Source organism: Dermochelys coriacea, chromosome 6 (genome assembly GCF_009764565.3).
Source record: "Dermochelys coriacea isolate rDerCor1 chromosome 6, rDerCor1.pri.v4, whole genome shotgun sequence".
Lineage (NCBI taxonomy): Eukaryota > Metazoa > Chordata > Testudines > Dermochelyidae > Dermochelys > Dermochelys coriacea.
The window spans coordinates 79,982,352-80,004,254 of record NC_050073.1 but is presented as its reverse complement, the minus strand read 5'-3'; the positions used below and the strand labels follow the sequence as shown (position 1 = coordinate 80,004,254).

The 21,903-nt window shown below is 41.5% G+C and overlaps 1 protein-coding gene across 1 annotated transcript in view; it reads right to left on the bottom strand.

Moving 5' to 3' along the window:
• NPAS3 (neuronal PAS domain protein 3) overlaps positions 1-11,468 on the bottom strand; it is an 888,972-nt gene extending 877,504 nt beyond the window's left edge. The window contains 1 exon segment of the mRNA XM_038407448.2: positions 10,591-11,468. Coding sequence (XP_038263376.1) covers positions 10,591-10,748 — 158 coding nt within the window. The 5' untranslated portion in view covers positions 10,749-11,468.
• Between the last annotated feature and the right edge of the window lie 10,435 nt (positions 11,469-21,903).

Sequence of the window (21,903 nt, the reverse complement as noted above, 5' to 3'; positions counted from 1 at the left end):
TGTAGATTATGTATATGCATACTATTCAGACTGTATCCTGAACATTGATATGTTATATCATGATATATATATATATATATATATATATATATATATATATATATATATATATGTAAACCTATGATCCCTGACTTTAATGAAACAATACTCTTTCACTTTAATTGCTTAACATAGTGTTGAACCAGTATTATAAATGAAATTAACAGATACAATAATGTTGATTTCCATAAGAAATAAAAAATAAAATCAGCTGTTCCATCAAATTACTTTCTTTCAATGAGAATTTTGCCTGTATGAGGAGTACAAAGCCTCAAGCTCTCTAAGGAGGCAGTGTGGTTCAGGGATAGGGAACCAGAGTTTGAGTCAGGAGCCCTGGATTTTATTCCCAGTTCTAACATTGCTGTATGAGCTCTGCCAGTTCTCATGATTTTTATATGCCTTCGTTTATGCATCTGTAAAATGGACATAAAAATGTATATGCCCCTTTTAAAGCACTCTGAGCTCTACAAGATGAAAATCTTCACAAAAAAACTAAGTATTATTAAGTGTTGCTCGGTTGTAAGGTGACATCAACAGGAGTTCCAAGAACAGAGAGAGGATAGCACAACTCTAAGAGTGTAATTTCAACATGCAAAAATAAGAAAAATTCAGCACTGAAAATGAAAACGTCCACCATGAAAAGGAGCTATCTCAACTCAAAGGTCAAGCCTATTCTTTTAATGAATCATTTAATTATTACCAATTTGTCCTCATATGAAGTTATGTGAGATCACCTGTCCTTCAATGTGATTTTGAATCTTGCCTGTGTAAGGAATACAGGATCAGAAACTACATAAGCTTCAATATTTAAACCCACCAGATTGACTTGCTATTTTCTTGGAAACCCTTTTACAGAGGACTACTCCATTTTTATTTCAGAGTTTCCTTGTTCTTTTGTAGTTGATGGTACACAGATGCAGAGCCCAATCTTTACCTTAATCAAGTCCATGAGAGTTTTACCATTACCCTCAGCAGGAACAAAATCAGGCCTACAGTATTAAATGTAAAAAATATATTTTTCCTTTTGGCTTTCTATAGTACCTTAGAGACTAACAAATTTATTAGAGCATAAGCTTTCGTGAGCTACAGCTCACTTCATCGGATGCATTTGGTGGAAAAAACAGAGGAGAGATTTATATACACACACACAGAGAACATGAAACAATGGGTTTATCATACACACTGTAAGGAGAGTGATCACTTAAGATAAGCCATCACCCACAGCAGGGGGGGGAAAGGAGGAAAACCTTCCATGGTGACCCATTGTTTCATGTTCTCTGTGTGTGTGTATATAAATCTCTCCTCTGTTTTTTCCACCAAATGCATCCGATGAAGTGAGCTGTAGCTCACGAAAGCTTATGCTCTAATAAATTTGTTAGTCTCTAAGGTGCCACAAGTACTCCTTTTCTTTTTGCGAATACAGACTAACACGGCTGCTACTCTGAAAGCTTTCTATAGTGTTTTCTTTCCTTTTGGTTTTTCTCTCTTTTAAATGAAGATGTAATTTGAATGTACACTTCCAAAGACAGAATATAGCTCTTCAAAGACACTGTTGCAAACATTATCCTGTTCTTACCACACCATATTTTTCTACGTAATGTTCCACTAAACTATACAATATTAATGAATATTTTTACTACTTAAATCAATGGCACAAGAGTCCTATTCATTTCACTGGGACTTGGTGTATTGCGAAACTACAGCTCAAGCTGGTCATAGAACAATGCTCTAGTCATAGAAGACACACCAGAAACCATTTTATTCCTACTATGCTGCATCTTCATATGCAATATTATAACAAATTATTCTTATTATGTGAAGTTCTGTTAAAACCAACAGTACAAGCACCTCATTGACACTATTAGGACTTTGTATGGCAAAGATAACATGCAGTCGTCTTGTGTATATTACACAGAAAGATACCATCTATTATGAAAAATACATTTATTAATGTCATTTCAAAACATTTCTTCTAAATGTCAAAAACACTTTGGCAGCAATGGACTAATTTCCAAGTATTAAAAAAAGCAGCACTGAGAAAGAAATGTCTTGGCTAAATACATTCAAAAATGTATCTCTTAGTTTAAAAACTAATTCCATGCTGGCAAATTGTCTGCCAAGTTTCAATGTAATTACTTCTAAAACCACTATAGGCCAGATTCTGAAACCTCACCTCACTTGAGTAACTCTTCCACCTGTAAGCAGTAGTTCTATTGATTTTAACAGGAAATTACCCCCAATGGGCTTACTTGCACATGTAAGAATTGGTCACATTAGTTCCACTTTCAGGATCAGTCCAGTTACACTGAACCCCAAAAATCACTTATTTAATGCATATAAAATGAAATTCACCTACATTCTGTACAGGGGCTCAATCCTGCAGCCACTAAGTCAATGGGAGCAGGATCAAACCCAAAATGTTATGAAAATTACTACAGTTAGTCAGCATGCTCAATTTCAGACATTCAAAAATCTCAGCACACATCCCCCCCATAAATAAACCACTATCAAAAAAAGATTTATGAAACATTTTTAAAAATAAAAATACCTTTTAGCCAGAATATTAGTAAAACAAGTGGCTGGAATGATAAAAATTGTCTGTGTCACTTTTCAACAACGGCATTACATAATTTTTTGCAGTGAATTTCACATCTGGCTAGCAACTTGTATGACAAGTTTCAAAGCAAATGCAATTTGAAACTGCTAAGCCATTACACCCTGAAATTCAAGCGCTGAGAAGAAGAATGTGGAGGTTGATGTTCATGGTGTATCCTGATGTTCCCTTAAAAATATCCATACTTCGGGGTGTTGTAGTAAACTGCTAATTTTGATGCGGTAACTTTGCTTATGAATGTCAAGTTATTGGACCTAAGAAGCAATGCTATAATTATTCAGTATAAAAATAGTATTTCTACATAGCACAATTAGTTTGGTGTAAAACAAATTAAATGCCTATTACTTCCAGTAAGAAAAAAATTATGCTGTAAACCAATGTAAAAAACAATGCAGCAGACAAAACCTTGTTATTCAGAATCCCATTAGTTACTGAAAATACCTAATATAACTTTTGTTGATCAATACTTTCACGTAAGTCCTAAATAATATATGATTCCAGTGGGGAAAAATGCAGCAAATCAAATATGGTGGGATATTATTTCAAATTATGAATAGTAGTATGACTGCTAATCCATAAATCAGAAATCAGAAAGATTGTTGTAATGTGGGAGGGCTCTATTTAATAAAGGTCATTATAACTCCTGGCTCTAGAGCTATAAGATCTAATATCCTCTCTGGTAGCTCTATGATATGCCCATGCATTACTGTTCTTGTTGACAGTTTGTTGCCTTGGAAATCTTTCATTATTTCAGTTTTTCCATTTGTAGACCCTTGGCCTTGTGATATGAAGGCCACCCTATTTCATATTTTCAATTATCATTTAAGCAATCTTCTGGAGCTATTTATATAAAAGCAAGTGTTAAACAATGCATATCATCATTTATCACTGTTATGTTTGAGCTTATACTCCAGAAAGAAATACAAAAATGATGATTTTTTTTCTTTACTTTAAATCAACACCACTGGGATACTGCAATATGCTTTACAAATCAGCACTGGCATACCATATGCATGACACTTCTATTTAATCATTTTGGATATATATCCACACAACTGAAAGATTCTAGGCTGGTACTGTAACTGTATAATTTGAAGCCTACCAGAGTTTAAAAGAAAATCAAAGAAGTTTAAGTGCATAACTTCAGAAATAATTATTTCACAATCTAAACAAAGGTAAAACAAAGTTTTAAAATGATTCAAGTAGTATTAATACTTAATGGTAGCATATATCATCTTTGGAAGACATTCAAACCATTATCCCGTTGTTTACAGTATTTTAACACATTCCATCTAAATACTGTGTAAATGAACAAACAAACAATACGTCTGTTAGTCTCTAAGGTGCCAAAGGACTCTTTGCCGCCAATATATAGATTGTTTACACTCATGGGTCTAAATTTTGATAACTAGTTTATTTAAGAAGTAACTAAGAAAATAGTGATTGCAGAAGCCATTTTTCAAATCACTTACAAGATACAACTCAGAGGAGATTTACAAAGTAGGCTTAAATAATAAGTTACATGAAAGAATGTAGTGAAACGTTAAATATGTTTTAAGAAAATGCATGTTACTGTATATTTACTGAAGCACTATTAAATTTTTTCCAAAACTTTTTCTAAAGAACACATAGGATTATATATAATTTCCCACATAAAAACAAATCAACTTACACATGTAATATTTATACTTAAAGTGTTCAGAGCATTGTAAACAGTGATAACCAAGCCAACCCTCAGGGCACAAAACTGTATGGACACTAGGCCTCGTTTGTGGCTATTAGCGTTCTAGGAGTTTAGGCTACTTGTTCCCCTGAAATGATTACTCCTCCCACTCCCTACAGGGTAAAACTACTCTGATCCAACCTTTAAAATGACAGCATCAGAGCTGAACAAGAAGATGCTATTAAAGGGCATTAAATTAAATACAGTATATCCTCCTACAACTTCAATCAGAATTTCAGACCAAGTGTTATTTAGTTCAGCTCTCAAATGGAGCAGAATAACAAATTGCGCACTTTGATTTACCTTCTCCGAATGCCAAATGGAGACAGGTGATAAAGAAAGCACTCATGCACAGGCTATGAAGTTTCCCCTAGAAATTAATTCTATCTTCAAGATTCCTATCTCAGAAAAATTCCCAAAATGGCACACAAATATGCTTCTGCTGGAGAGATTACTGAAGCTGTCCTGGCAAATACATTTATTACTAATATAGTACCAGCATCAGAAAGAAGACAGCAAAATTGTATATTAGAAAAAAACATATTGATATTTATACATTGTTGTTTTCCTTGCAAATGAAGAACTTTATAGAAAAAGAAAAAAAGCATGCTGCTAAAGGCACTATTAAGACAGTAAAAATGCCTTGCAGCCACTGGAAGAAAATGTTGAATGTTTATAGCTAAACAGAAGCCAAAACATAAATCAGACCTTTGATTTCTGGATTTTTAACAGAGGTGCATTACAGCTATATCCAAATTCAGCTCCATATGTCTTTGACTACATTGTCAAAGTGCAACAGTTAATGGGTGGCATCAATCACAGCTATATAAATACTTCAATTATGAATACAAAACAGAGTTTTCCAAGGTTTTGCCATACTCAGTAAATTACTTTACCATGAAAAGTACTGATATTTCTACCAAATCTGCAACTATTTAATTTTTTAAAACATACACTGTGATATGTTTACCATCACATTTAAAAAAGATAAGTTTTAAATTAAAAGTGTGAAATAAAAACTGTTGAACCACAACTTATTTTATGTAAATATTTCTCAGATCAACGTGCAATGTAAAATATAAATCTGACAATGTGATCCAGTCACTTTTAAAAGCTGTCTACATGTTAATTTCCATTTTACGACTAACCAGGCATCTTCCTCACCCTCTCACTCATCCCAAACTCACAGACAATGCTGAGGAAAGCACACAAAAACAAGCCAAAAAAACAAACAAAAAAAACACTTTGGCTGCCTTCCTGTTGGACATACATCTTAGCGAAATGGATCTTTGAATACTTTTGTAAGAATCACAGAGTCATATCACATGAACTTGTCAACTGCTTCCTACTGATCACTTCTAGAAAGAGTCATTTTACTAGAACAAATCTGCTACGGCCAATTCATGTCAGCAACGGTCAATTAACAGCAAACACAATCCCGAAGAAAAGTATAAGGGGCGAGACTGGTGGAGCAGAAGCAAAGGGGAGAAGGACCATCCACTCTGAATTCTAAGAATAACATCCGTTTACAGTCCTTGCAGATATTTTGTATGCAAACTCTGTTGCGTGTTTTAACCAACTCCGCCGTGCAATAAGTATCAACTGTTCCAAACAGCCTGATGTGTTTCCACCGCCAAGGGCGGGGCTGAGGGGGAGAGGGGGGGGGGGCAGTGTACATTATTCGGCAATTATTGTAACGCTTTGGACAAACTTGCCCGAAAGCGCAGCTGGCTGCGCAGAGCAAACAGCTCTTCCCTAGTTTTGGCCTAGCTGCTGCACTTCAACTGCACGAGCACGGACGGCCCCTCAGCAAGACGTTCCGGGCCTGGCGCAAGCTCCTCAGGCACCCCCTCCTCCTCCTCCTCCTCCCCCCTCTCCCCTCCTTCGCCGAGGCTAGAGACCCGAGAGGGGCCGCCCCGGGGATCCCCACCGCCGCCACCGCATACACCCCTCCCTCCCTCGTCAACGCGCCCTGCCAAACACCGGCTCCTGCGAGCTGGGGAGGTGCCACTGCTCTGAGACTGGCGGCGGCTGCGGCGGAGAGGCTCGCAGCGCGCGCGCGCGCGTGTGTGTGTGCAGACAATATGCAATAGGAGAGAAACTCCCCGTGCTACCTGCCAGGGAGAGCGGGTATCTGCAGGCAGAGAGTCCGCCTCCTCCTCCCACCATTCCCCGGCATGGCAGCCAACCCAGACCCCAGACCCCAGGCGGCGGCGGCGGCGGCGGCGGCCCCGCGGCTGCTGCTGCTGCTGCTGCAGGTTCAATAAAGAGAAAGTGTTACCGTTCTCGCCGGGAAGGATCCTGCTGAAAGCTTGGCTTGGTGGGCGCCATCTTCCTGGGGTTTGGTGTTTGGTTTCCCCCCCCTCCCTCACTTTTCCCCGTGCCGGGGTTGGCGTGTGTGCTGTGTCTGGCGGCGGCGGCGGCGGCAATGGCCCTGATTACCCAGACAGGCTAAGGAAAAGTACTGAGGCCGAAGCATCGCGGGCTCCCGCTCCTCGGCGCAGTCCCGGTGCAGGTTGCTCGCTAGCACGGCTGCTGCGGCGGCCGCCGTCCACAAGCCGAGGAGCGGAGAGAGCCCGGGCTCCGCCGGCTCCACAGACATGCCAAGCGCAGAGACAGGAGGCGGGCGGCGGCGGGGGGAGAGAGCCGCGCAGCCCCGGCCGGCAGCCCGGCCATCGGCATCGCCCGGCAGGTGTGACACACGCACACAGCACGGGCCGGATTAAGCTGGGTGCCAGGCCATGGGGCGAGCGGGGGAGGGAAGAGTCAGGGAGCTCCGGGTTTGACCGCTGTGAAAGTATTTCTGGGCATTTTCCAGCTGCTTCCCCCGCTTCGCTCTCACTCTCTGTGCAGGGGACAGAGCCTCCGCTGCCGGCGCAACAACGCCACTCAGTTGCAGTTTCGCACACTTTCCTGCTCTGGAGCAGCAGATCCAGCAGAAAAGAGGGGCTGAGAGACACGGAGTGGGGGGGAGGTGTATGTGTGTAACTCTGCGAATGCACATGTGTGCATATCACAGGGGAGAGCATGTGTGCACTGTATGTAGAAATCCCTGAGACAACATATGCTCTATACAGCGGGTGTGCATTACATATGGAGAAGTGCGTGTGTGCGCAATATGTTGTGTGCAACATATGTGCATCTACTATGTATACAGTATTGGAAGAGAGTATATGCGTTAGATACACAAAAGTGTACGCACGTGTGTATATCCTCTGTACAGAAACCGCAGAAAATGGGGAGAGGGTTGCGAATATAGGTACGCACACCCATTTGAGTATGTACACATCCCGCATCTTAGTGTACAGTTCCAGCTGTAGATGCTCTCTTCTTGAAAGATGTAACATTGGTCATGTTAACACAATGTGTCTCGCTTGGTTTGGACAGCATATGCTTCACGCTCACTGGAGATTACCAAATGGATCACGAAATAAGGGAGCGAGAAAAAGAGCATACCTTACAGATTTCTTTTAACATACCAGGAGAAGTGGGGTTAAAGAGATTTTAAAAGACAATGTCTCTTTTGTAAATGGCTTTTCAAAGCCAAAATAACTGTGTGGCTGGGCTTCTGCTGCCTGCAAGTTCAGCTGCTTAGGGCCTGATCCTGTTCCTAAAATGAACCAGATTCTTTCCATGGGCGCAGGATCAAGCCCTAAACAACGGGCTTTAAACAGAGCGTCTTCTCCATAACTTAAAAAGGGAAAGGGAAATGGGATGATTACACGTATGACTTGTGCAAGAGAAAGCGAGTGAAGAAGAAGTTACTGAAACACCTGAAAGTTTGGCTGTAGGGCATTGTAAATGCACCAGCAGAAGAATCTCTCCCTGTAGGAACCAGCGAGACTGACCTACCTATTAGGTTTGAGGACTTCCAGAAGCAGACACAGGCTGCCAAGGCAGCCCAGGGGAGCAAGCCCCTGCAGACAGCTTCTCTCTCAAAGCAGCCTACTCATCTAGGCCCCGATCCTGCAAACAATTACACACGTGTCTACTCACTATAGTAAAGTTAAGCACGTGGGTAAGTATTTCAAGGATGGGGGCCCCATTTCTTACTGGACTTTTTGTATTTGTCATTCTGCAATACATACACATATTAACTATATTATATTTATCCAGAGTAAACATCGTACATCTCAACATAAGACCCTTGGATTTCTTTTATTTTTATTTCAGTCATTACAAATGGGATCTGTAATAGATGTTCAACTTTATATCAAGGAATGTGAGGGTTCAAAAAGCACAAAATGCCAGTCAATCCGGCAAACCTTTTTCCTCCCCTCCCCCAGGAAAAAAAAGTTAAGAGGTGTCATCTTGGATTTTTGCAATGAGTATAGAAGTGATGTCAATGTTTTGGTACATTTGTAAAGCATTTCAGCATAAGTTGAAACATCATTCAAATGAAAGGCATAGTTTTAGTCTATAACCTAACATTTGGAGAAAATGCAAATTGTCTTTTCTACATGAAATTGACTGGACTGGACTGGATTCTCATTATTGTAAGTGTTTGACTATATATTTAGTCAACAATATTTGGTTTACTGGTATTGGTAGTTTATCAGAGAAGAGTTGTTCTTCTAACTTTTTCCTGATTACTGACTGACAAAAATCCAGCTATTAAAATCTAACTGAAGTACTAAATTTTCACAAGCTGCCTTGTCCATATATTTCTGTATAGCTTAACCCCTCCAGAGGTCTCTTTCATTTATTTAAAAGTCAATCTGACATTTCTGACCCTTGACTTCCCCACTTCACAGACTAAATTATTGTGACAGTTGCCTGTACTTCCTAGTTAAAGTGATCGTCAGTTTCCCTTAGAATTTAAATACTTTATAAGTGACAAAAATAATACAGAAACCATGAAAGGCAAATACTAGCCCAACTTTTTCCCATTCTTTATATCTGTCATGTTCCAGTTCTTTTATATAATAGGTTCTTGTATTTGAGTAAAAGAAGGCTGATATTTCATTTCAAACGTTCCTTAGCAAGCAAAGTTCTTGGGGATCATCTAACTGCAATATCAATTTTATACTAATTTTTCACAAACTAAAGCCTTCAAAAGTCACACCCAGAAAATTTCTACCATCGGGCATCAAATGGAAAACACACCCATGTGTTTTCCAAAACTTGCCCTCATGTGATAGGCAACTCCAAAGCAGGCAATGATTGATTATCTGAATCTCACCAATTTAAATACTGGTGGTTCGAAACAAGAGTTTCCAAATCAGTGAAGTTTTAAATATAAGGTAAAACCTTACTGCGATACTAATATTCACTATATGCACATTTAGTTTAAGATGTTGGATATTTGGGGTTACACCCCATTTTTACCCCAATATTTAATTTAATGCAAAACTGGACGCCCGAATGTTTGGAACTACACTATTTTTATTTTATTTTAAAATCGAAATTGTTCAGATTTCAATCTAGACTTATTTTTGTCAATTACTGGGGAGTAGATTTTTGTTCTAATTTGCAACTAGCAAAGAATATCAAAGAGAAAGTTCAGATTTGTACTCTTAGAAAGAGGAAGAAATGTCATGTAATTAAACACCATGTTAGCATCAGCACGTATCAATGAATTATTAAGGGATGCAGGGTGGGGAAGGTCTTTAAACTTCATTAGTGCCTAAACCCAACTTTGTAGGGCTCTTCCTAAAGGCGCTGCCTGCGAATCGCGTGTATTTGCATTAGAATGCAGTTAAGATGAATACTCCACAGTGCTGCGTACACTTAGGGTTTCATGCTATATTTCCCTGTACTAACAGGTGACATAACACTACAATGTGGACCTGCAAGCGTGCAACTCCAAGTGAAAATTGTCTCTTTCTCTGTCGAAAACAAATTATCAATCAACACACCGTGATCAATTATCCCCCAGGCTGCCACACAGTGGGATTTGCACAAGGCATTGACATTGAGAAATTCCTCTCTAGCAGGGAAGAGCGGACGGGATCTCAAACTTTGCAGCAGCCAAGCTAAGATGCCGGGAACTCACTCCCCCCACCGCTACCCCCCATTGCTGCTTTCCAACTCATTCAAGATACAACTAGAAGATTTTGTTTACATCTCGGTGCATTTTAAAACAGCCTGATTTTTTACACCCAAAGAGCTACCACCAGCGGGGGGTGGGGGGAGAAAGGAAAGAAACACAAAAGCACAAAGAAAAGCAAGTGAGGGAGCCTCACACACACCCCCTTTTCTGACTTGCACTCACCGTTGTTGGTAGGAAGTGATGCCCTGAACGTTTTGCGGGTTGCCGTTGGCTGCGGTGCTGGCTCTCCCCATGCCTGGCCCGGCCGGCACTCCCCCAGCCGCCCCACCGGCCGCCGCCGCAGTCACCTGCACGCTGAAATCCGGGAAGATCCTGATCATCCCCGCGGCTCAGCACCCAGCGAGTCTCGGCGAAGAGGTACAGCAGCTCCTCTCCCTCCGGCGGCTGCAGCAGCAGAGCCAGGCACACTGCAATCCCATTAGTGAGCGGCGGCCACTGTGAGTGAGGGAAGGCGCTTTGATCTGAGCTGCTGAGCTGAGATTGAGAGGAGTTGGGGGAGGGAAGGGAAGGATGGGGGGGGTAAAGGAGGGGGGAGATATTTTACCGATTTGCAAACATACAACGTGTGGGGATTTGGGGGGGGGGGGTCAGCACTGCCAAAGGAAGGTGTAGCTAATAATACCACCGAAGCTGAGGTTATTCCAGAATATCCAGGCTGAGTAGGGACAGAGAGAGGAGAGGGAAGCGCAATTACTTTCGCGGTGCAGAGAAAATGATGAGCAGCAAATGTTGCCTTTTTTTCCCGTCCTCCCTCTCCCCCACCCCTCCTCCCAAAATGCAAGACTTGGAGGATTTCTCTGTCTCAATGAAGTAATAATAAGCGCTGCTGACCACAGCCTGGGCTAGAGCCAACAACGCGAGGGAGGAGGGGGAGGAAATATCCCAGCTCCCAGAGACCTAAAGAAAGAAGTGAGAGTGGAGGATTGTTGCTGCCCAAGTTCTTGCTCTTGGTAACTTGCTCCCCCCCCCCGTTCTATGAAGGGACGGTTTTCACAAGTGAGGAAATGCGCCGCTTTTGTGCTATGGCAGAGTTTGTTCCCTGTTATAGGGAACTGACTCTCCTCCCCTCCTAGTGTGCAGCAATGTTATTGCTACTCAAACTTGTAAGGTGTGTGGTTGTGTGCGTGTGCATGCACCGATCCCCATTGCTGCTTCAACATATCAATTATACAGCTGAGAGGTGTGCAAGAACCCTTTGCAAATGTATATCACAGAGCAGCAGGAGCAAACAATAACAATAGTGAGGAAGGTGGCTCGTCTTCGGGGGCTCTTTAATGCAAACTGCTTCATATCGGAGAGGGAAAAGCGTCTGCAGATGTACAGCTCCTTTGTGCAAGATGGGTAAGAGTGGGCGCAATTTCCCCGCCCCTCCCTTACCGAGGAGGGTGGATTTGCCTTGCCCCTCTTCCTCGCTGCAAAGTGACTCTCCACCCAAAACCGGGTTGGCTTGGGTTTAAGGGCTGCTGTGCATGGGTGTGCGCCCCGAGCCACGCTGCGCAGCGCTGTGGTGCTGCTGCTCAGGGCGCAGTAGCCGCCGGCGGTGCAGTGCGAGGTGTCGGAATGCGCAGAGCAGCCCCCGCCCCCCCCTCCCTCCTCGGGCCATTCCCACCCTCCTCGGAGGCGCCGGGAGTCAATGAGGCAACAACAACAACTTGCGCTGCTGATTGACTCCCCGCGCGTTAACTGCCGGCCCGGGCCGCTCGCCTCGCAGCCAATCGCCGGCCAAAGCGCGGGGCTGGCGCGGCGCTTCACCTGCTTAACCCTTTGAGCCAGGCGAGGAGGGAGCAGCAGCCTGCGTAGCGGCCAGGGCGTCAGGAGGGGGTGCGGGGGAAGGAAAGGGGCGAACCACAAGCCCGCAACGGAGCCCCTCCTTTCTTCACGGGGACGGGCATTTGGGAAAGCCCTTGTCCTAGTGTGGAGGAGCCCAGAAGCCTTGCAAAAATCACCCAGCAAAGCCTGACGCCCCTGCAGCAAATCTACTCCCCCAGCCTCAAAAGTAACTGTGGGCACTTGGCCCAAATGCTGCCCCCTCACCACACTAAAGTTACTCAGTCTAAGCAAGCGGGTGTTAGTTTGCCAGGGTTCCTGGCAGTAAACGGCAGTGCGTTAAACACGTTCAGTCAGGAGTATTAAGGGAAGAAAGGAGGGAAAGCCTTTCCTCCCTACAGCTTTCCTGTACAGGTGCATTGTCCACCCACCACCCTCCTCCTCCTCTGGGGACTTGGAGCCCAGGCCCCTCAGATCCATAAGGCAGACCTGAAGGCCTAGCTCTCATGTTAGCAGTAACAGCCTGTTCCCCTCTAGCCGGGGGGATGAAGCACACACACTGTGCTAGTGTGGGGTACACAAGCAGCATTCATACTCTGCCTGTCTGTGCTCCCTAAGGATAGAGCTGTTAACCCTGATGGCACCACTCATGGTATGTCTCCACTGCAAAAAAGTGGGTTCTCAACTCAGGCTAGCTAACTTGGGTTAAAATAGCAGTCAAGGCACAGCAACTGGGGTTGGCAGCTCACATTCAACCCTAGGATGCCCTGTAGACAAACTCAAGTCACAGTATTACAGTTGCACTGTGAGATGTGCTTGCTGTACTTTTCCAGCCTGGCCCACCACCCTAGAAGGCGTTGTGCTACTGGCTTCCACAGGCAAAGCTACTCTTGTCCTGGCAGTATATCTCCTTTCACCCAATGCAGCTCTGCCTCTATGAATCTTAAATTGACCCTTAGTCCAAATATCCTCTTCATCTTGACTTTTACTTACTATTTTTGCTTGAAACCAAATTAAGACACATCAACTTTATGTTAAAACAGAGACTGCATTCAAATCCTTTGTATTAAATAGCATCTGTGTTTGCATTCTATTTTAATACAGAATTCTTTGGACTGCAGCTAATACCAGGAGATATGAAACTGGTTAGTCCCCACATGTTGCACATAAAAAGAATTCATAATGAGCATCTGTGGGATGTGGAATGGATCCCATGAGTTAGTTGAAGACCTCATAACGTAAGAGCTGAGAAGCCTAAGTGAATTATGACTGTCTCTCTTCTCACAAGTAGGATTAATTTTCTATCCCCCTTATATTCATTATCTATCCTGTTTATACCATAGGGACATCAATTGTTTGAGTGTTAAATATAAAGACTTTACAGAAAAGGTATAGGTTAGATAGCTGAGGGAGGAGAGGATGTTATTCAAACTCCAGGTTTAAAGAACAGTGTTAAATAAAGATGTTCACATTATTTTAAAATGTTTATATCTTCTTTGTAATCAACATATTTAAAATGCAAGGTTTATAAATTATCCTCCCTCTGCCCATGGCCCTCCCAATTTTGTCAATAGGAATTTGCATGCAGATCAAGGACTGTATATGGCCTTTAGAGAGCAGGTCAATAAATGGCTGGAGAAATGATTAAAGACTTCGGAATAGTGCCTTTCCTTTTTCTTACAACACAGTACAAGACTGGCATGAATATAGGCTACCACTTTAATTGGTTATGGAATAAACACAGAAAGGAATTTAAATGTGCCCACATAGTCATTTTTGAAATTCTCAGTCCATTATAATATTTTTTTTCTGCCAACTTGTGTCTAGGCATTAGAGTGGACTTAATCATTTAGAGGTCTCCATCCTTTGACTGTCACGCCGGGTATTGTAACCATATTTTCATGATCCAAAGGCAACAATTGAGACACAGAAAGCCAGCCTTTGACTAAGATGTACAAAGCTTGTCTTAGTTAGAAGTCTACCCCCGAGGGCATTCTGAGCCAAAAAATTTAAAATTCTGCATCAAAAATATAAAAATTCTGCACACAATATTTTAAAATTCTGCAAATTTTATTTGTCAATAAATAAATGCAGAGGCTCCAACATGGCAGTGGGGAGCACAGGCCACTGGCTTGCTGAAGGTGGGAGATCACCGCGCAGCCCCCCAACCTCCGGGACATGGATTCAGCGGTAAGGCTGCACCTGACCCTTACACAGCACAAGGCCTCGGCCTGCCCCAGAAAAACCCAGGGGTCCCGCCCCTCTGCACCAGGTATAGGGCAAGCACGCTCAACCAGGCAGGATCCAAGTGTAGAGGGGGTTCAGTGTGGGGGGATCCAAGTGTGGAGTGAGAGTATTCTGTGCGGGACAATCTGAGTGCAGGCAGCTCTGTGGGGGGTCTAGGTGTGGGGAGATATGGATGCATGCAGGGGTTTCCAGGTGAAGGTGGTTGGGGCTCAACAGAGGAGTCTAGGTGTGAGTATCTCAGCGGGGGGTGGGTGTCTGGGTACTGGGGGAGTGAGACTTGGTGGGTGGGGGATCTGGGTGCACCTAGTTGGGGGTCAGTGGTGTGGGATCTGGATGTGGGGGCTCAAGGGGGTAGGGCATCACGGTGGGGGTTTGAGTGCAGGGAGCTCAGTGGGAGGTGGTCTGGGTGCAGGGGTGGGGATCTGGAGGCAGGGGGTCTCAGTGCAGGGGGGCTCCAGATGCAGGAGTTGAGGTTCAGTGGGGTGGGGTTTGGGTATGGAGGGCTAGGGGATTCTGGAAGTTCCCAGTAGGGCTTGACAGGGGAGTCTGGGTATGGAAGGGTTAGGATGCATGGGGGTTGGGTAGATGGGGGAGCAGCTCCCCGTACAGTGACCCCTCTCCCAACAGTTGAGGAGCGATGGGGGCAGGAAGCAGGGGAGTATGCTGAGCTTCCTGAGGCTGGGGGAAGTTTCTGGTGGTGGGTCTGACACAGCCCTAGTCACTCCTTGCAGGGGAAGAGGAAGTCCTGTCCTCTCCTGCCTCCAACTCATCTGGGACTAGCCGCTGATCCCAACTCAAGGCAGGAGCCACTGGCTGGGGTGTCCCCAGCCCTGTGATGATTTAGCTTTCTGCCAGGTGCCTGAAACTATGTACCTGCTCTGCTAGGGAGTGGGTACATGACTGCTCTTGCAGCTTCCCTTTGCTTCCCTGTCAGAAAGTCATTTTTCTGCAGGAAAACAAAGAAATGTGCAGGGAGCATGAATTCTGCACATGTGCAGTGGCAAAGAATTCCCCCAGGAGTAGAAGTGACACATGGGGGGCCTGAGCTTGCACCACTGAAGCCAGTGCATTGGCAGTAGTTTTGTCATTGACTTCAGTGGGCGCAGGACTGGATCCTCTTTGCATATTTTACACAATATTTTATGACTGCTGACTGTATCACTTATTTAACTGCTTAAGCACAGCAAAAGCCACATCCAGCAGCCACACAAGTAGCTCCACTGAAGTCAGTGGAACTACCCACATGAGTAAGACTAGCAAGATTCAGTCTCAGGTTTGTAATGTCTACAATATGCAGAGCCATTGTTTCAAAGCCCTTAAAAGAATATCAACTACAAATGTCAGACCATGACTATAGAATAGTGCATTTGATTGTTTATTGTTTTTCTCCCACAATTAAGGGTAGCATAGTAAAGCAAAATGTGAATCTCTGCTATTTGAATCTTATTTAACACTTGAGTGAAAATGTTTAATATCGGATTTATACTCCTATCTGTCTGTCCCATGTTCAGTACTGTGGGCCTGATTCTCCTCCCATTTTCACTAGTTTTACACCAGCATAACTATGTAAGGGGAAGGAGAATCAGGCCCTATCATTTTTTTAAGTTAGTTTATTTTTCATCACTCCCCAATTATTGCTAGATTCTGGTTCTTGAGTGAAATTCTTTTTGTCTAATTTCAGTACACTATTATAAGATATTCTGCAAATTGCTTTGGTATTGATTGAGCTCAAAGATGTTCAGGTACAGTAGTGCCGTTTCTTATAATATGCTGTAGATCTTCCACTGTTATGGCAAAAACACAGTAAAGATAAAAATTAAAAACACATGACAGTGTGTAATATAATAACATTTAATATTTATACATTACATATACCTATCTCTCACAATTATATGTTATATCTTTATCCTCATTGTCAATGTACTACAGTTCCTTTCTTTCACAGGTGAAAAAAAATCTCTTCTCTGGAAATTCATTTCCATTTACTTAAAGTTAAATGGTTTGACGTTGAATTTTCATTATCTGCTGTTGGAAGGAGCCTGTGACAGGTACTAGAGAGAATGCTACAAAGCTTCATTGTATCATCTAATTTTTGCTTCACTTTAGTCAGATATCATTTAGGCAGGGAGTAAAATAGTATACATAGAATAGGATAAAATAGAACAAAACAGAACAGAAATAAAATAAAATGAAAATAGGATACATAATGAACTACAGTAGAAAAATGCCTATCTCTGAAGTGTTGAATTTTTTTTTAGTTATACTGATTCCTTACTAGTGAGGAAAATTCAACTAATTTTATATAAAAGGAATATGTCATGACAGGATATAGCATTTATCTTCATGAGATGGGGTGACCTCATCATTCATAAGTGGTGTAGCTATGAATGAGTAATCAGCCCCCTCCACACACACACACACACATACCCATTAAGTGTAGATAAAGTCCATGTCTTCTGTATAGGTATTAAATATTCAATTTATTATTTTAAAACTCCCCATCTTTACAAGTGTCCACTGACTGTTGTATCAGCTGCTACAACCAATATGTACTATTATTGTGAAGCACTGACCATTCAAAGGCTGCACTTCATGACAGTGGATAGATATAGAGAATGGAAAAGAAAATAACAAAGAAGATGAAACAGGAGATGATAGTCCATGTAAGGAAAAATTATGGGCAGAGTAGGGAGAAGACAACTAACTCACTTGTACTTTCGTTGCTTGTAATATTCCAAGAGCTTTATAACATACATACAATGAAAACATTTTTCGTATTAATACTACACATATCAGCTACCTCATATCTCAAGTTATATTGCTAAAGTTATTCCCAAAGGAGTTTATATATGTATCCTGAGAGAGGAATATATAATTAGGAATGAAGAATTTCCTTTCACCGTTTATCAGCAGTGCACATTAGAAAAGAGCAGTTGATAAAAAAAATATGATTTCTTTCCAGAACTATATGAGAGAATATAATTTTCTCCCTCAAATGTTATGTGCTGCATTTTGTTTTCATTCCAGTGTAAAACTAATGATCTCAGTAGAAAAAATACATACATTCTGTTTAATTTTACGTGGAAAGAATTGACTGTTCATCTGAAAAATGACAACATATTTCTAAACAGTGAATGTAAAAAGTTAGGAAAAAAGCCATCAAAACTCAAATAGGAAGTACTCAAATATTTTCCATCTATAGAATTCCTTGCTATATACTCATGGTGCCAGGGCTGGGAGAGAGGAGGACAAATTTCTTTTCTAAAGGATGCACTGGGAATGAAGGGAGAGATTAAGATAGCCATCCATATATTCTAAGCAGGAAACACAAGCAAAGAAGAAGATAGAAAGAAAATGCCTGGGGAAAGTAGCATCACTATCGAAATCATAAAAGATGTATAAGGACATCAGTAGAAGAACTAGAAAAACTATTAGAAGAATGCCCTAGAGGGCTATCCCAATGGCTCAATGATTAGTACACGGTGCTGCCACTGGGAAACTAGAGTTAAGGTCTGAGGTTAACCTTAGAATCTCACTCATCAGTATGGGCAGTTGAGAGCATTGTGAGGGTAATGCTTATAGCATGGAGGAGGAAGGAGAAGTGTATGCATCACTCATGAATCCTAACAATATCTGAAGCTGTCTCACAAAAGAGTATCAGTCCTTTCACCTGCGTGGAAATCCTAATTCCCTGACTATGTGAGATCAAAAGAGCCCCTTTGACCTACGCTGCGTAATGGCAAAGGACATTGCTAGAGCTTCAGTGTTAATTTCTCCTGTGTTATATCCGCTGCTCTGGCCCGAAGTCCTAATTAATGGGTAATCTCTTAGCACCAGAGGTTTCCCATAGTGTTGATCCCTCACAAATGGTTTTGAACAGCTCTGATGGAAGATCAAAGAACTGTCGTCAACACTTCATCCGCTCCTCCAGTCAGCAACTTAACTGCAGTTGCTCCATGTGTTCATCCAGAGGTTTTATCATCTGAAGACTAGTCTTTCTCCCCTTGAAGATCACTGCCATGACTCCAAGGAGAACTAATCCTGTACTTTGCTGGCCCGGGGTGCTAGAACAGTTTTTATAGTGGGGTTGCTGAGAGCCATTTAACCAAACTATATAATGGAAACCACATCAAGCCAGGAGGTGGGGCAGAACCCCCAGCATCCCTAGTTCCAGCACCTATGTTGCTGGCAATCAGTCTGGGATCATCTTTGGGACAGCAGATCAGTTTCAAAGCAACACTTTCAGTTGTTCCTCAACCAGGATCTGAATTATACCACAAAGCTTGCAAATAAGTTGAAGTCAAGAGAATGAAAAACAAACCATATGGTGGGGAGATTTTGTCCCCAGGGTTTCAGGAGGCAACAGTGTATTTTTTTTCCCTGTGCCAACTCTATACCTGCCCCCCAGGGCCAGTAATTCTTTCCACTCCTGCATGTCTTTTGGCTCAAAGTAGATTGTAAAAAGACCAGGTTAGTTAGCAACATTTTTTCTAGCTGTTTTCTACAATCTTTATTTTCTTTCTGTATTGATATTCCTAACTAAGAAAATTTGCAGGAACAGGAATTTGGTTGGTGTGTAGTACCCTACAGGTAGCCAAAGTAGTGAGCTTGATTTATCTCCTATGCTTAAGGGAGTATCTTAGCATCTGCATCCTTTCCCCTTAATTAGTCCTCTGGTTTAAAAAAACAAAACAAACCCCAACAACCCTGATTGGTTTCCCCTAGCTCATTCCTGAAATGACGAATCAAAGTTAAGAATAACAGTAAAATAGGAACAGATTATTATTTATTTCTCCCTCCCAGAGCTCTTGTATCCATACCTACTGTGGCCTAAAGTAGCCTGCCCACTTTTTGGTGCATACCAACAATGCCCTGCTGAGTTATACAGCAGTGGTCAAGTAGCTCAATCTATGAGTCTGTTAATACCAGTGTTTCTTCTTCTTCATTGTAATCTGGAAGTCACAATCAGGATTGACTCTAATAAACACCTAGATTCTCAAGAGGTCCCTGGAAAAAATATTAATTGATTTATAAACCTGTAGCATTCCAGAGTGGGAAGAGTATTTATTTATATTAAGAAAGCTAACATCATGTAAGTCTTACTTTTTACAAAGGAATTAAACTATTGAGTGAAGACTCCCTGCAGGAGGACTTCATCCTGTTTTGTGACTATTTTGTCATTTCAACCTACCCTTCCTTCTGGGATGAGAAACCCAGTGTAGAATTTACAGACAGTCCTCCCTATACCTTGTCAAGTCACTTCTACCACTCAACTTATTTCATTGTATTTCTTCTTGCTTTTGTTGTTGTTGCTCACTTTGTCCATTACTAAGGCAATCTAAAGGTGGATGGTGTCCTGGAGTGACATTACAAGCCCTAATTAAAGATATTTTCAGACACTCAACCACATCTCCTTATATTTGACTCTCCAGTCCTTTCTCATGGCTTTAACTTTGGCAAGAAAGTTAAGTGAGCTGAGATTCACTTAGTCCATTTATAGACCTTTATTTTCAATTCCCACAGACCAGCCCTAAACGCCACCAATTTCAGAACACACAGAGTTCTGCCTCCAGCACACAATTCCTTTTCTGGTTTTTGGTCATAAGTCTTTAAAAGTACATTTTTATTTTCATTTTAGGTTTCTACGTAAAGCACTCGAGTTTGTGGAGAAAGCTGATGTCTTCATTGTGTTCTTTGGAAATCCCACAAAAAGACTACATAATCCTTTAAACCCTACTTTGCCAGATGATCATATTATCCCATTTTCAGGAAGATAAAACAACAATACAGGAAACTCTTTTGAGATTGTGGGGGCTGATTCTGGCAGTGATTCATATTGGATGGAGAAAGATCAGTCCTCTTTGAAGGAAGTCAGGCAGTTACCTGGTCGTTAATACACGCCTTCTAAACATTACAAAATTGAGTCACTATTCTTTTGGATACAGATTTTGTTTTAGGCAACAGATGCTTTCAAAAATACCTTTCAGGTAGGATATGTGTAGTGTATATGTGTGAGAGAAAGAGAACTTATAACTTCTGGGTAGAAGTAATTCTTGAGTTCAAACCTGATTGAAAAAGTCTTTACTGCATCTGTTTTATCTAAGTCTGATCCCAGCTGACATGGTTACTTATTTGTCTTTTTTAGTTTGAGATGCAGTCACATCTGCATTTCCTTGGTTTATAATGACTATTTTATTACCCACTCTATTTGGTCATTTAATGAAGATTACTGCTTGCTAAATTATCATGAGTTATGACTTCTGTAAATACCAGTGGTTCCAGTGAAGAAGAAAGGTTAAATTAGTTCCCTTATCTCTAATTTTTATTTTTCCTAGCATGGATTTTTTTGTTGTAGAGAAACTGCCCCAGTATACTTTTCTAGCATTCTGTAGAAATTTGCTTTAACATGGGTTTGTTTTTCTTCAAGTCAGACGACGAGAGTATTTCAAACAGGGCTAAATGTTACAATAATGGCATCAGCATAATGATTGTGCTTGTATTCAGTTCCAACTTATAATAATTGTTTTATGTCTCTTCAGTTTTCAACTTTAGCAATACTCTTCTGGGGAAGGTGTGACTATTTCAAAGTGTTTGCCATTATGGAGAAGTTTCATCTAAAAAAAAATAGAGGAAACCAGCCTCCATTTACCTGGATTGGTCAAGAATACTCATGAATTAATATACTCCCCAGAATAGTAGAAAGATAATAGAATAAAACAAACATACAGTTAAGACTAATTTTGTCTATTTAGGGGCCTAAATAATATTCATTTTTTCTACTCAAAGAAGATCCAAGGAATTAATTAAAAGTATCAAAGAAGATTCAAAGAATTATAATTTTATCCATCAGCATTCTGCTTACAGTCTAAAAAACTTTCTGTGTAGTCTATTCAGTAATGGAGTTTTACTATCCATTCAGTCCATTACCAAAAGCCAACCAGTCATGGTGGCTGGATTGGTCTGAAGTGCCCTTTATTTCTAGTGAAATTCATTTAGCTGTTGACAGTTTATAGAGTCTGAAGAGTGAAGATCTATATAATAAAGCATGTATAAAGTGAAATAAATCTTGAATTAATGTAATGTTAGGCTGAATTATCAGACACTTAGACTATTCCAAGTTTAACATTGTTCTTGAAACTTTAATTTGAACACTTTGCACATCCTATACTTTCTGTAGTATACATTAATAACAAGAGCATATTTTAAAGTTTACATTTATCAAGGAAAGTAGGAATCAAAAGTATGGTTGAGCTAAGGGAGAGGTAGCAACCTGAACTTTCTAAATGTTATTTTGGGTGCTTTATATTCCAGCTTCACCATTGCATTAATATTACTTTTTTGCATTTAATTTTCCTGGGACAAGGAGGAGAAGTTTGAGAAGGGGAAAATCCAAAACTAGTTGACTTTTGGGAGCTTGTAAATTATTTGATCCTATGGCTATTTTAAAGGGCACAACATAGA